This window comes from Camelus dromedarius, chromosome 16 (assembly GCF_036321535.1).
Source record: "Camelus dromedarius isolate mCamDro1 chromosome 16, mCamDro1.pat, whole genome shotgun sequence".
Taxonomy (NCBI): domain Eukaryota; kingdom Metazoa; phylum Chordata; class Mammalia; order Artiodactyla; family Camelidae; genus Camelus; species Camelus dromedarius.
Genome location: NC_087451.1, coordinates 46,833,893 through 46,848,321, shown reverse-complemented (window position 1 = coordinate 46,848,321; position 14,429 = coordinate 46,833,893). Strand labels below are relative to the sequence as shown.

The 14,429-nt window shown below is 38.5% G+C and overlaps 1 protein-coding gene across 1 annotated transcript; it reads right to left on the bottom strand.

Moving 5' to 3' along the window:
* Nucleotides 1–1,999: 1,999 nt before the first annotated feature.
* TMIGD1 (transmembrane and immunoglobulin domain containing 1) lies at nucleotides 2,000–12,903 on the bottom strand. The gene is made up of 6 exons (XM_010978934.3): nucleotides 12,735–12,903; nucleotides 11,518–11,796; nucleotides 7,970–8,248; nucleotides 3,750–3,853; nucleotides 2,644–2,684; nucleotides 2,000–2,116 (listed from the first exon to the last, which is right to left on the bottom strand). Exons 1-6 carry the CDS (start codon nucleotides 12,814–12,816, stop codon nucleotides 2,113–2,115), a joined length of 789 nt encoding a protein of 262 aa, XP_010977236.1. The 5' UTR covers nucleotides 12,817–12,903; the 3' UTR covers nucleotides 2,000–2,112.
* Nucleotides 12,904–14,429: the final 1,526 nt, after the last annotated feature.

The following is a 14,429-nucleotide window of genomic DNA, read 5'->3' as shown; positions in this document are numbered from 1 at the left end:
ATAGACTCTGTTTTTTTCCAAAACTGTAAAACAAAATGAATGGCCACGACCACTTATAAAATTGTCATGCTCTGTTAAAACTAGTTAAGCTTCCTTGTCCGTGCTAATGTACAAGGTCACTGTGTTTTATAAGGGTGAAGAAACTTCTTCCTGATGACCTGTAATTCGCAAGGGTTGTTACATGTCCTAGTACAAAGCTGATTCATAATTCTACTAGGTGGGCAGAGGTATTACATTTTTAGTCTTTCTTGCCATCTTCTTCCAGCATTTAACTAAACTATGTGAGAATCTTTTGAGAATCACAGAATTTTCATGCTAACATGAAAATTAAACTTGGAGGAGGGTATAGCCCAGTGGTAGAGTGCATGCTTAGCATGCATGTGGTACTGGGGATTGAACCCCTGTGTAAAAAAAAGAAAAAGAAAGAAAGGAAGGAAGGAAGAAAGGAAGAAAGAAGGAAAGGAAGGAAGGAAGGAAAGAAAGAAAGAGAAAGAAAGGAAGGAAGAAAGGAAGGAAGAAAGAAAATTAAACTTGATCTTCCTAATCCAACCTTCTTATTTCCCAAAGACCCAAGAGAGGGAAAAGGACTTGCCCAAGGTAGCACAGCCAAGACTGGAACTCAGATCTCCTGATTCCAAGTCCAATTAGATATGTAAGCTTTTCTGTTTCCTTTTCCACTTTAAACTAGCCCAACACACTATTGCCTAAGATCTGTTTTTTGTATATGATCTCCAGACTTCTACTTAATTGTCTGAACTTTCCGATTTTCACAATCCTCCTATCTCATCCTTACAGCATTGTCACAGGGCTTTCACATGCTTGTTTGGGAAATCCCAAATAAGGGACAAGATCTGAAGGCTTCCCACAAAACCTGCTGAAGCCCCCAAGAAGACAGAGAAATCTGTGAACCACAGTCTTTAATGGTCTCTCTTTCTCTCCTTTTCATGCTGACGTTTCCAAGGAAGCAAAGAGAAGCGTAACAGAAGGATGTGTCTGTTCCCCTTAGAAATGAGACTATTAAAGTTTCATACATTCTGCTCATTTCTTCTCTTTGCTTCTGTGGCAATAAGCAGCTTTTCACCACCTGTCTGACAGCAGATCTCTTTCTCTCTGTGGCACATTTAGCTACTGCAATATTAGAGCAAAAACAAATTTTTTTTTCATAAGACAGAGTGAGGGCACAGCAGAGCATCAAAGCTGCTTCTAGCCAGTGCTGCCTCTCCCAATAACCTACCCCAGTTGTGTGGGAAAGTGAAACAGAAATTCTTACGGAAAAAAATGAAGAAGGAATGGAATTGGGGAAAGTCAGTGATAAATTATGAGAGCTGCAATTCTAAATTGAGGTATATGAAAAGAATACAGGCTGATTCATAATACAACTGCATCTTTGCAAATGGCTATGCAAAAAGGGCAAAGGATACCTGGAAACCAACATGCTGGCCAGCCCCTGTCCCCTGTTGTTTCATCTTCATCACTACATAAATCTCACAAAGTTTTTTATTGTGTCAACCATGATGAGATGGGATAAAGAAGGACATATGTTGATTTTTTTTAATAACACTACATTTTTTCCATTTAAAGGAGTATCTTATATTCTGAGATTATATCCTTTTTTAGTCCTAAAACTTTTCTTTTATGAAATGACAGTGAAGGTAGATGATAATTGATGTTATTTATGTGCTTCCTTGACAACTTAAAAAAATTGATCATTCTATGTTGCCCCCAACCCTTAATTTTTTTCTTTTTTTAGTACTGTGCTGATTTATGAAACCCAAATGTCTGTTAGTCTTCTACCTAGGAAAATACATACTAAATGTAAATAGGTACTAACCTTTTCAGAACAAATCTCAATTAATTAACATATCCTTCAAGGAGAAGACTTAACAAAATCTTACTTTTCATGCTTAACAGTTTTCTCCCTGAAAATGTTCTGCAAGTATATCAAATTAGTCATAACAACTACTGCTAAATGCTTAATGAAACACTTCTTCATAACCTCTGACAATCTGACAGGAATGAATTTAATAATAGCAATAAATACAGATGGGACTACATAAATCAAGGAAGTCCTGATGCAAAACTCTTGCTGTATTAGATGGCATCTCAGCTTTCTCATCTGAAATGAATCGAGAAATTAATTATAATGATCACAGCACTAAGACAAAACTACAAAACAAAATTCATACTCTTGGAAAGAATGCCTCTGTGTTTTGTACCCACTGCCCACTTCATGTACACTAGAGCCAACAGACTAAGGGAAGCTCCAAAGAGAAGGCAGTATTTAGGATGAGGAATGTGGCTTCTGACCTGGTTGTGAAGGAGAATACAGCAGTGGCTTCCCCCCAGGGTAAGCCCTCTCAGACATTTACATTATATGGCAATAAAATGCAGTTGCACAAGCATTCGCCCAAAATTGAGGTAGCTTATTCTCAGGTATTCTCAGTTCTAGGCGACCTTCCAACCTAGCCTCACCTGTCTTCCTTTAAAGTGGAGGAAGATTCTCCTCCACCCTCCACTCCCCTGTGAACCACTTCACCTTCTAGCACCTCCCATCTCAGGAGTTTGCCCAGGATGGGCTTTATGATAAACCACTGCTACCCAACTGCTCATGGAAAATCATTGGCCCCAGCCCAGAGTACTTACAGAGCTGTTTCACTTTGAGGATCATCATTCTTTATGCAGAGCTGAAAGCAAACACGACAAGGGCAATGATTTTGCCTGTTTTGCTAAGGCCCATGGATAAACATTTTGAATGCATCAAGGTGGCTCTAAGGACAGGAAATCCAAATGTCTGTTCATCTTAAGTAGAAGATTACAGCCATCTCTGCACTGGTCTAGGTGTTACCTCTTTAACCACATTAATCATTTTTATTTGCTCTAGAGATGTAATTCTTACATCAAAATGTTTCTAGGATTCTTAGGTAGTTGAGTATTTCTTTTTCTTTCTTTCTTTTTCTTTTTTTGTAGGGGTAGGTAATTATGTTTATTTAGTTAGTTTTTGAATCGAGGTACTGGGGATTGAACCCAGGACCTCATGCTTGCTCAGCATGCACTCTACCACTTGAGCTATACCCTCCCTACCACCGAGTATTTCTTTTTTTGTAGGAAAAATTTGCTTTGGATTGGAATTGGTAGGGGGGTGGATTTCTTCTTGGGAGACATTTTTCCCCTGAATAACACCCAATTACCATGTGTTTCAAGGACAGTGCCTCTTGCTGGACCGAGAAGAGACTTAGAGGCTTTCTGCCACATTTACCTCCCTTTCATATAGTCAGATGCATAGCATTAACCTGTGCATGCAGCTGCTCTGCATCATGCTAACCAACAAGGATGACCATTCAGCCATTCAGACACCGGCCCACCGCAGCAAGGCATATGGCTGTACTGCAAGGTGCCATCTTTTTCATGCAGATCTCTGAATCCAGAGCAGATGTGCCTCTTCATATTTATTTATTGTACCAAAGGCACCATAGCAACAATAAAGAGAATTTTAGAAGGAAGAAAAATCAGCCCCTACTTCTAACACCACAGCTATTTTCATTCAGGTCTTATCCAAATGCACTTTGTCTATTCTTTGTAAAGCTGCACTCAATATATGTACAATTTTTACTCCCTTGAGCGACTTTCACTTTAGATCTCATGGTAGGGAGACCAAGTTGTCCAAGTATGGGTCCTAACGCTATAGTCACTTCTATAACCGGTTCTCTGCCTTTATTTAGATGAATTTTTAGCTTAGAATACTTAGATACCTTCATTATTCTGTGTCTTCTAGCAACCAGTCCGAAGCACAAGGTCAGAAAGACCACAACACATGCAGCAATAATGGGTTCTATTGGCACAGTGGAAGTTCTATCTGTTGGAAATGGCAAACACAGAAAATGAGAAACTAACATTTATATGCTTCTAATTTATGTACTTCTAATGTATTCCAGCCAGGGTGCCTTGCACTTAACATTTTTTTCATCCTCTTAATTAAAGCCTCCAAACAATCCTGAAAGGTATTGTTGTCCTCTTTTACAGGTGAGGAACCAGGAAATTTGAGAGGTTAGTTTACTCATCCAAAGTTACAGAGCTAGTGACGAGCAGAGACAGGTTTTGAATCCATTCCTTTTTGGAAGGATAGTTTATTGTAATGTGAATAACTCCCCAAAGCAGGTAGTCATATCATCTTGTGCTTTCTTCTTTCATAATTTTCGTCATATAAAGCACAAGTAGTGAAAGCAATGTTTTTTCCTGTCTTTTGAAAAGCCCAAAAGATATTGGGAGGTATCCCTGAGGGGGAAAGAGGGGAAGGAAGGTTTTAAGAGCATGAAGAGAAAAGGTGAGGAACCTGCTAGACTAAGGAGAGAGGGGTCTGTGGGTCCCAGGAGCAGTGGGACCCTCGTAGCTGTACTGTGATAGTGCCCCAAGCAGGTGAGAAGACGTTACATAGGGTGGCTGCCTGGTGCCTCTGGGGAAGTAGAATTTGAAGTATCAGTCTTCCCAACTTTGGCAAAGATTTTCATTCGTCTGTAAATGGTATGGAAGAACAGAGAGCGTACAGCTAACTTGGGCTCAGCAGACAGCAGCACCAACCATGATAGCCTAGAAATGAAAGCCTATTCCTTTATTTTCCGAACACCAGGTAAGCTCAGAGCTATTTTGTTCACCAGGCACTCCAGGCACAGTGCCTGTGCTTATAAGCTTTCCAAGAGCCTATGAAAATATTTCCAAGAGACCTGGAAAGAAAGCATTTGCTCCAAAATACAAAAGTAAAGTGGCAAAATTAATCAAAATTAATAAATGTTTAAGCATCTATAAAATGTAACTTTGTGTCAACTATAGCCCCACTGTTAATAATAATAATGATGTTTAAACCTCAAGAGCCAAACTAATAACTTATTTATAATAAAATTCAAAATGTATGCAAGTTATACATATCCTTTCAAAATTTTCTCAGCAAAAAGGTATACTTCATGTGCTTCATTTTAATGTTTGACATGATATGGGATGAACCTTTCAAAAGTAAGAGTGGTTGAGATCAACAAGGGTATTTAAATGACTCTGTCTAAGCCCCTGGATTCTGGTGCCACCCTAGGAGGGGAAGGGGCTCCAATCTTGGCTAAGGTAAAATTTTTGGAATTTATAGGAAACCGTGTATTTTTTATTGTACAAGTGAGTTTGTGGATTGAGTGCAATCAACAAATTTTTGCTAAATGACTACTGTTTGTTAGGCGCTGTCCTCAGCCCTGCAAAAAATAGGACAGGCATGGAAGCCTCCTGCCTTTGTGGAGCTCAAATTCTAGTGGGAGAGACAGACATTTAAAAAAACAGAAACTGCAGATTGAGATAGTATTATAAAGGACAAAGAGTCATGAGATAGTATATAAGGGGTGAAAGGAAGGGAGAAGGGGAAGAGAAAACTTTAGATTAATCTTGAATCTTTAGATTTAATCTTGAAGCCCTATGTGCCTCAAGATTATGAAATAGGATTTACCCCTCCGTAATTGTATGACACACTAACACTTATCTTTCAACTGTTTTAACTGTTTTAAGTGTTTCACTGTTTTAAGTGTTTCACTGTTTTAACTGTTTTCTTCTCCATTATGTGTCTAGTTCCTGCTCAGGATAATTTTAGGGAGTAAGTAGATTAAGCATCCTTTACTCTTGCTCTCTTTTGGCTGTTGCTAAAAATTATTCTTATGAGGGTGTGGGTTGCACCAAACCTCTGGAGAAACTCTGCTCAGTGTGACTTCTTGTGAGCCCTGACTCTGTAATAGCCAGCCCTGGGAGGCACCCAAGGGCTTCTTACTGGAAACCCCTTCTACTTTCAGTGCCAAGGAAAGATATGAAAATGAGGGGAGGCAAAGGTGGGCCAATTAGGATAAAAAATCAGAATTCAGTTACAGATCAGAATATTTTTACCAAGCTAAATGACATGAAGCCACACGTGACAGTTTTCATTCCATAAACAAACTGAAATAAAATGCTTGAGCTATTGGCTCACTTTAGATTCCTAGTTTCTGTTGAAAGTGAGTTTGGCAAGTGTAACCGCATCTCTCCCATTTACTCTCTTATTTGTAACCAGACCTGGTATCCTCGCCCCCTGCCACCGCCCATGTTCATTATGGTAAAATAATCCCAACATGTGGCTAAAATCTTGTGCTCAAGAAAAGCTCTGTGATGTCATTTTCCACTTTGTGTGGCCTCATTTAGAAACTACCCCACTGAGCTGTGAAGCTGGGAGAGCTAATGGCAAACCTGACATTTAGCCTGAGCACCAGCAGCAGAGTGCTTATGCTCTTAAGGCAGCCAACAGCCAGGGAAGCAATAAAGCAAAAAGAAATAAGAAAAATCATTTGGTTTGGAAGAGCACCCAAAACAGGATTCTGCCCGCCTAAAAGCTAATTTGCCAAGCTGGCATCCTGTTTGCCACCCAAGCTGTATGTTTTTAATGTGACATAGAGCAATTATGACTCCTTCTTAACCAAGAATTTGTGGGTTTGGTTTTTAAAGCAAGTAGCCCCTGGGTATACTGTCACTGCTCTGCAGGATAAATTACTGAACACGCCATTAATCACAGTGATGGGCATTCAGTCGGCAGCGGCTCTTCCTTCCCACCAGCCGCTCTGTTGGTACCCCAATAAAAAGCCCTATGGTCACACCTCCAACACTTCTGGCAGGGGTTCAGTTGGCTTCCTGGGGTCTGGCAAGAAAGACAATGAGTGTGCACAGGGAGGCAAATGACAAAGTGAATGATGTTTTAACAAAATACAGGAGCTTCAGCTTGTTTGGCTGCTCCTAGCATACTGGCCTCAGACCAGGAAATGTGTACATGAGCATTTTCTGCATCTGCCACACCAGGTATCTCGCCTTTCTCATTCTGTATAAATGAGAAATATAAGGAGGGAAAAACAATTGTTCAAACTTCATTTGTTCCTTCTTATTGCAGAGGTCACAAACCTAGGTAGAGGAAGCATGAAGCCAAGAGAAGGGACTTTCCCCCCCATTTTCCTCCACTCCTTCTTCTGATTAGCCTAAAGTTTACAATTTCAGAGTTAGGAGTGATTTTATAGATTCATTTTCTTATCTAGTCAGTATCTTTTTTCTTTGTGTTTATGACTTCTCTTCTGTTTGTCATTAGGCTGTTAACTCAAAAGTCTAGTTCCTACAAACCTTGTTACCTAAGAGAATTCATGGAGATACTCTTCCATAAAAGCCAAACAGAACTGTCTCCTACTACTTGTTTCTAGAAAAGGAGCTTTGCTCAAAAAGAAGTATCCTGTATGGAATGGGTATAATTCCCCTAAAAAGGACCAGAATTCTTAGTGGAGACCTCCTTGGATGGAGATAATTCTCAAACAAACAAACAAAAAACCCTAGCTACTAATCATAATTGTCATCATCATTTGTTGTCATGAAAAATATTTACTGAGCATCTATCTGAGTTTTGCACTATGCTAGGTATTACTTAAAAAGAGAGTTACCTTTGTGTATGAACCTGCAGAGTATTATGCCCTCTGTCCATTTGACAGAGAAAGACAAATACTATATATTATCACTTATATGTGGAATAAAAAATAAATGTGTGTGTGTATATATATATATATATATATATATATATGTGTGTGTGTGTGTATGTGTGTGTGTGTATATATATATATAACAAAACAGAACCAGACTCACAGATATAGAAAACAAACTAGTAGGTACCAGTGGGGAGAGGGGATGGGGTGGGAGAAGATAGGGGTATAGGATTATGAGATACAAACTGCTATGTATAAAATAGAAGCAACAAGGATATTATAGCATAAGGAAATATAGCCATTATTTTGGATTATGTTACAGGGAGTATAATCTATAAAAACATTGAATCACTATGCTGTACACCTGAAACTAATATGTTGTAAATCAACTATATTTAAATAAATAAATAAATAAATAAATAAATAAATAAATAAATAAATAAATAAATAAATAAAAGAGTTACCTTTGACAATAAGGTGAAAGTCCTTGGTCTTCATTACCACAGATGAATTTGCAATACAGGTGTAGGTTCCATTGTCAGATTTCTGGATTTTGGTGATTGACAGTTGAAGATACTCACTTGTCTGTTGGATTTGGTGATGGTCTTTCTCTAAATTCAAGATGCTGCTGTTCTTGTACCACATCATTTGAGCCTGGGGGTTGGATTTCACATTGCAAACCAACTTCACGTTACTGCCTTCCTCAGCTGTTTGGAAGTCATCTCCGCTTAGGAGAGGAGGAACTGCAAGACTCAAGCATTTAGGTTAAATTAGAAGATAAGCAGTAGTTTACTGTCAATGTTCAAGATCTTCCTTCAGTCTATCTCATAAGTCATTCACTCATTTGACAAAAATTTATTGAGTACCTACTGTATGCTATGTATCAGTCTGTGCTAATGTTGGATAAAACCATATAGTATTAAGAAAAAAGGCAATGCTGTGAGCCCTAATTCCATCTACATCACTTCCTGTGACTTTGAGAAAGTTACTTAGCTGCTAAGTAACTGCTCAGTTCCCTTATTTAAAAAGTGGGATAACACCTACCTCATGAGTTGCTGTGAAGATTAAATGAATTAATGCCTGTAAAGAATTTACTACAGTGCTAGTACCATTATTTTTGTAGTGGTCATTTGAGGCGGTGGTGTTGAGGGCTCCTCACACACTCCATTTTTGTGTTTTGTCTAACCACTCTTGCCCTGGGCACATTTTTAACAATGCATATTTGCATCTCCTCAGTGCTCCTCTAGAAACAATGTCCTCCCCCCAGAAGGTGCTCCAATCGTGGTAACTCTGGCACCTATGGAAGGTGAGCGTGACCTTGAGTCCCTCTCATCCCTCTGTGTAAGCAACTCCTTACTCCCTCCATGATAAGGACAAATGTAGACCCACAGATAGTCAAACACATTTATCTTCACCAAATAAATCCAACCCTCACTCCCACCAGGGCTTTCCAACATCTAAGGGGAGAAATGGCTGAGCTGACTCTCCCCTCTTCTCCATGCTCCTTACATTTCTTTTCTTTCTTTTTTTTTTTTTTGGCTAAGGTACAGAAGAGTAATAAAATGCATGAAAAGTGGGCAGCAGGAATGAGATAGAGGCAGAGGAGGAGGAAAAAAGGAGCTTGTGTAATCTGCACACTGAATAATTAGACCCTGAGTAGGCTATGCTATTAATAACTCTCTCAGAAGAATGACATTTTGTTGCTCTTTGGAATGTTCTTGAATTTTATATCCACATCCAACACGGATGTAATATGGTATTCAGATATGAAGGAAGCTGTGAGAGTAGAAAATATAATTGCCAAAATATACCAGTTCCACTTATGGACGGGTCTTATTAGTTGTTCCTTTTTTTTTTTTTTTAACTATTTAAGATTAACTTTAAAGCATATCAGTTATACATGAGTATTTCCTTTTTAAAAAATTAATATATTTCAGGTAAAGATAAGGAACTCCTTGACTCCATCCTTGTCACTTCCTAACTTCTCACAGATACCTATTGCTATGAATTTGATGTAATACTTGTAGTTTTTTAAAAATAGGTTTTATACGTATGATGTACCCATAGGAAATACATTGTATTGTTTTAGGAGGATGAGGAGGGTTTACATAAGAGATTTCATTCTCTCAATAACTTGTATGCTTTTGAAATATATTCACACTGAATCACAGAGATCTAGCTCATTGCTTTTCAAGTGCTATAATGTAATATATGACTCTTTAATCATTTTATTTTGATGGGCATCAGGTTATTTTTATTTTTAAAACGCTAAACAATGCTTCAATAAACTTCCTTGTATATGTCTTTTTATGCATATGTGCATGTATTTTTCCAAGGTTAACATCTCAAAGTAGAAACCCTCGGTCAGGTAGGTGCACTTTAAATTTTGATAGATATTGCAAAAGAGGCCCAATTTATACTTTCAGCAACAATGTATGAAGGAAGTTCCAGCCCACCCTCCTCCAAACAGTGTACTATCAACTTCCATTTAGTTCTCCATGCGCCATTTGTAACAATAATCTGTAATACTTCCTCAGGATTGTACATGATATTCTTGTCACTTTATGACCTCATTTTGATTTATTGGTTGATGAGTTTGTGTCAGTTATTGTCACTATGAATCACTGACCAATTGGTTTTTTATATACACATGCAACAATAATATTTAGGAGGTTATAATAAAGATAATTTTAAATGTGTATTCAGGCTGGAAAATGAAAATCATTTCTTTGAGCTGTTGAATCATTTTATTGGCCTTTCTGCCATGTCTCTCTTAAGAAGGTGTAATGGGAATAGTACTAGATTAGGAGCTTGGGGATTTGTGTTCTGTTCGCAGCTCAGGCTGTGATAATTCAGGCCCTCATTCTTGGCCTCAAGTTTCCTCATCTGTCATTTTATAGGGCTTACAAGACCTCCAAGGTCGCCTGACAGTCTTGGATTCTAACTAAGTAAAGAGGTAGCTTGCTAAAAATCACATTTTATCAGTTCATAGAAAATAAAAAACAAATTTCCTTTTCCCAGGAACATGCAAATGATTTACTCTGGAGACTCAAGCTAGCAGATTCCAGAAATGGATTCCTTGACATTTTCTCCACCTTTTTATCTCAGGAGCAATGGCATCAATTTTTCACAGAAAAGTTTGCTGAACTCATAGGGTCAAATGGCTTTGACTTTTTACTACTAGGTTTCAAGTCCAGAGCTCTTTCTACCAGACCACACCATATTATTACCTTCTCTCACATCACCCCTCACCACACCATCCACACCTCCCTCATGTAGAACCAGCTTTCCACCCAAACCACCAACATGATCGCCTCCGTAGAATCATTCAAAGGACCACTAACTCCAGATAGTGCCACCAATGGGTTACCAATACCTGGAACCCAACCATGAAAGAGCTTCACCTTTGAGGGTTTTAAAGTGACATTAAAAGATTCCCAATGAATATCTTTCTAAATAGAACACAAAAGCTAGAAACCACAAAAGAAAAGTTTCATAATTTAAAATACATAAACATTTAAAATTTCAAATATGGCAAAAAAAGAACTATTTGAAAATGTCAAAAATAAATAAAAGAAGTAGTTACAATTCAAAATGACAAAAGGCTAATTTCCTTCCTACACAAAGCCTTTATATAAGTCAATAAGAACAAAGGCAAATAACCTGTAGAAAACTTGAGTAAAGGACATGAGCAGGCATTTCACAGGAAAGAAACATGAAAAGCCAATGCGTATATGAAAAGGTGAACACCCTCGTTCTTAATTTAGAAAATGAGAATAAAATTTCAAATCAGGCTGGCAGATTCTCAGAGTCTGAGGATGCTTGGGCTCACGAGGGTGTGGGGAAATAGGTGAAGTAGGCCCCCTATGCATTGTTAGGAGCATACACAGGGCAATTTGGCAGCATCAAGCAAATGTTAAGATGCACATACTCTTCAGACCCAGAGTTCATCTACCACTTCATGTCGTACAGACAACACAGACCGACTAGCGGTTTCTTTCCCCTCACTCACAGGTGACGTGCAGCACCACTGAGACGGACACTGACTGATTTCTTTGCAGTTTGCAGGTGAAGGTGATGCCATTGTCATCCTCACTGATGGAAGAGACACAGACAGAGCTGGAGTTGATTTTGTTTCCAGATTTCAAATCCACTTTCCTGTCTTCTCGGTACCAGAGAAGTTCTTCCTCTCTGGTATGGTTTTGAACAGCGCATCTCAGAGACTCTTGGAGTCCAGGCTCAGTGTCCAGCGTATAGCTTTCAGTTTTACCATTCACAGTTAAAACAGAACCTGGGAGTGCAGGAAGAAACTATTAATATAGAGTGAACAATCTAAATGGCCATAATTAGAGACTTGGTTAAATAGATTATATTAAATCAGTACAATGAAATACTCTGCAACGATTAAAAATAGTCATTTCGGTCTATATGATTTTATAAGGAAAAGGATCTAGAATGTGTTATTAATTTTAAAAAGGAGAAGGTTAAAATGACGATGACCAAGTTTTCCCGCACGTTGAAATCACCTGGGGAATGTTCAAAAACGTACTAATGCCTGGCTCCCACCCCCAGACATTCTGATTAATTAATATTAGTATAACCTGGGCATTGATTAGGTTTTTTAAAACCCCCAGGCTATTCTAATGTGCAATGAAGTTTGAGAACCACTGGGTTAAAAAACATTATGTATGGAATTACCCCACTTATACACACACACATGCATACACACATACATATGGAAAAGTCTTGGGAAAAATCGTATCTATATATTGAATAGGATTGATAAAAATAGAGAAATAGGTGGAGGAATACTTACCAGACCTAAACTGTTTACTTCAAGGGATTAGAAATAGCATACTAAGGGGGTGGGAGTGGGGAAGTGCAAAGGAGAAAGAAAGGACTATTGCAAAATGGAAAAACATTTAAGACATAATACTAGGTGAACAGGCGCAATGTAAATTACATCTCTAACAATTCCTGTAAAAATATCAAAATTGAAAATGTCTCTGGGCAAAAGCTGATTTGAAAACATTTCTGATTAGATGATAGGATTGTGGACAAGTTTGGTCTTGCATTCCTGATTCTAATTATTTTATCTTCTGTACTCTGAGCCATACCAACTGTGTAGTCATTCCAGTTTGAATTTTGTGTTTTCCCAATGCCCACTGATCATTTTTTAACCTGAAATTTTCCTTATTTAAAAAGAGACCAGAAAGAATGTTAACTTACTTGTCATCTCGCATGGCAGAAATAAAATCACTAAGAGAAGAAGCCTGCACGTCTGCATCAGGCTGCTGGTCTTCCGTGCCATCTTTAATGAATTTGAGTCTGATCTGCCAGGGGGAAAAGAGTGCAGTTGGTTCTGTACTTTGGTCTACACTGAGTTTATGAACCTTCCTCTTACCTATTATATATTTAAAATAAAGTCCCAGATGAGTCATCCCAGTTATAACGGTACTATTTCTAGTTTTTAATTAAACAACCCTGTTCTGACTACTAAGTTCAAAGTACTTCCAGTATTAAGGTTTTTTTTTTGTTTGTTTGTTTGTTTTTTTTTTTTAGACAGCAAAAAAGGAAACCACAAGGATATAGGCTATCAGATGCAGGGCAGCTACAGGGCAGCCCTGGGGAAGATGAAAGCTTTCCTAGAGACATTGATATCTCTAGAATGTCAGTTTAATAGAAAGAGAAATGAAACTTGCTTTCTACTCAGACAGCTCCTACTGAAAAAAGTAATTCTTGTTTTGAAAGCCTCTCCTGGGTCATTTTTATATAGTTGCTCTCTGCTAATACTGTTCGAAATCCCATAGATTCAAATGGTTTGTACCTTAGAAAACACTCAATTGCAACACAGCTTCTAGTTCCAAACCACATTAATCTCTGCTTTCCCCCTTCCCTTTGCTACTCTTCCCCCTCATAACACACCTCCCCCTTGACCCAGCATGGACTAAGAATAATAAGTAACACAGGCCTCTTTTCTCCCTTCTTCTGTGCTTTTGCTACTGCCATCCCTCTCCCAAAGATATTCCCTGCTTCCACCTGGGAAAGACGTGTATCTATCAGTTCCTTTCAGCAGTACCACTAAGAATACAGCAGAAACATGTATGAATGCTTTCTAAGCAACAGTCACTGTGCTAAACACTTTACATACACTATTTCAATCCCAATTAAGCCCCTAACAACCTTCTTGAGGTCTCTTGTAAGGGTATACAGAGATTATACAATTTGACCAAATGTCAGATTATATAATTTGTAAATGTCAAGGTCAGGATTTGAATCCAGGACTCCTAAGGCCATGTTCAACTACCCTCCTGCCTAAATTAATAATATCTTCCTTTAAGAAGCTGCTATTAATCCCTTCCAGTCCCTGGCCACTCTACAGGCCTTAGCAACTAGGAGTTCTATCTCCTTAACACGAATACTGACCTTCAGGAGCTGGAATGTATCTGTGACTTTTGGGTGCTGGTTCTGCCCCTCCCCATCCCAGGCCTGTCATGACAGGGGCGGATTTTGTTCCTGCCAAGCTCACCCTTTCTGGCTGGCAAGCCTACATCAATCTTTCAATAAGACGCTATTGATTCTTTGGTAATTAAAAAATTTTGCCAGTTAGATTTCTGTCACAGCATTGTTAACTCTGTGATGATTTCAGAATTTGGTCATTGATAGTTTTCTCAAGCACTGTGAACTGTAGGTGCTTAAATACTGAGAGTGTGGGCTTCTTGGCAGATCCTACCTTCCCTATTAAGGAAAAAGATTGCTGTTTCCTTTTCCATTCCACCTCAAGACAGCAACTTTTCAAAATGAATTTTCCTCACTTGACTTGTTTTTAATTTTCATGACTCTCTAGTTTCTATGTAAGACAAAATCTTACCACTTACCTGCTAAGCTCTGAAAAGCTGATTTCCTTGGCCAGTCGTTCCTCTG

What these genes read in the sequence shown, in the direction of transcription:
- TMIGD1 (XM_010978934.3), bottom strand. Translation starts at nt 12,816, where the DNA reads ATGGCACGGAAGACCAGCAGCCTGATGCAGACGTGCAGGCTTCTTCTC. An exon ending in AGTGGTGCTGCACGTCACCT is followed by an intron (nt 8,249 to 11,517) that starts GTGAGTGAGGGG and finishes TGAGTCTTGCAG; the next exon opens with TTCCTCCTCTCCTAAGCGGA. An exon ending in CTTTCACCTTATTGTCAAAG is followed by an intron (nt 3,854 to 7,969) that starts GTAACTCTTTTA and finishes CATTTCCAACAG; the next exon opens with ATAGAACTTCCACTGTGCCA.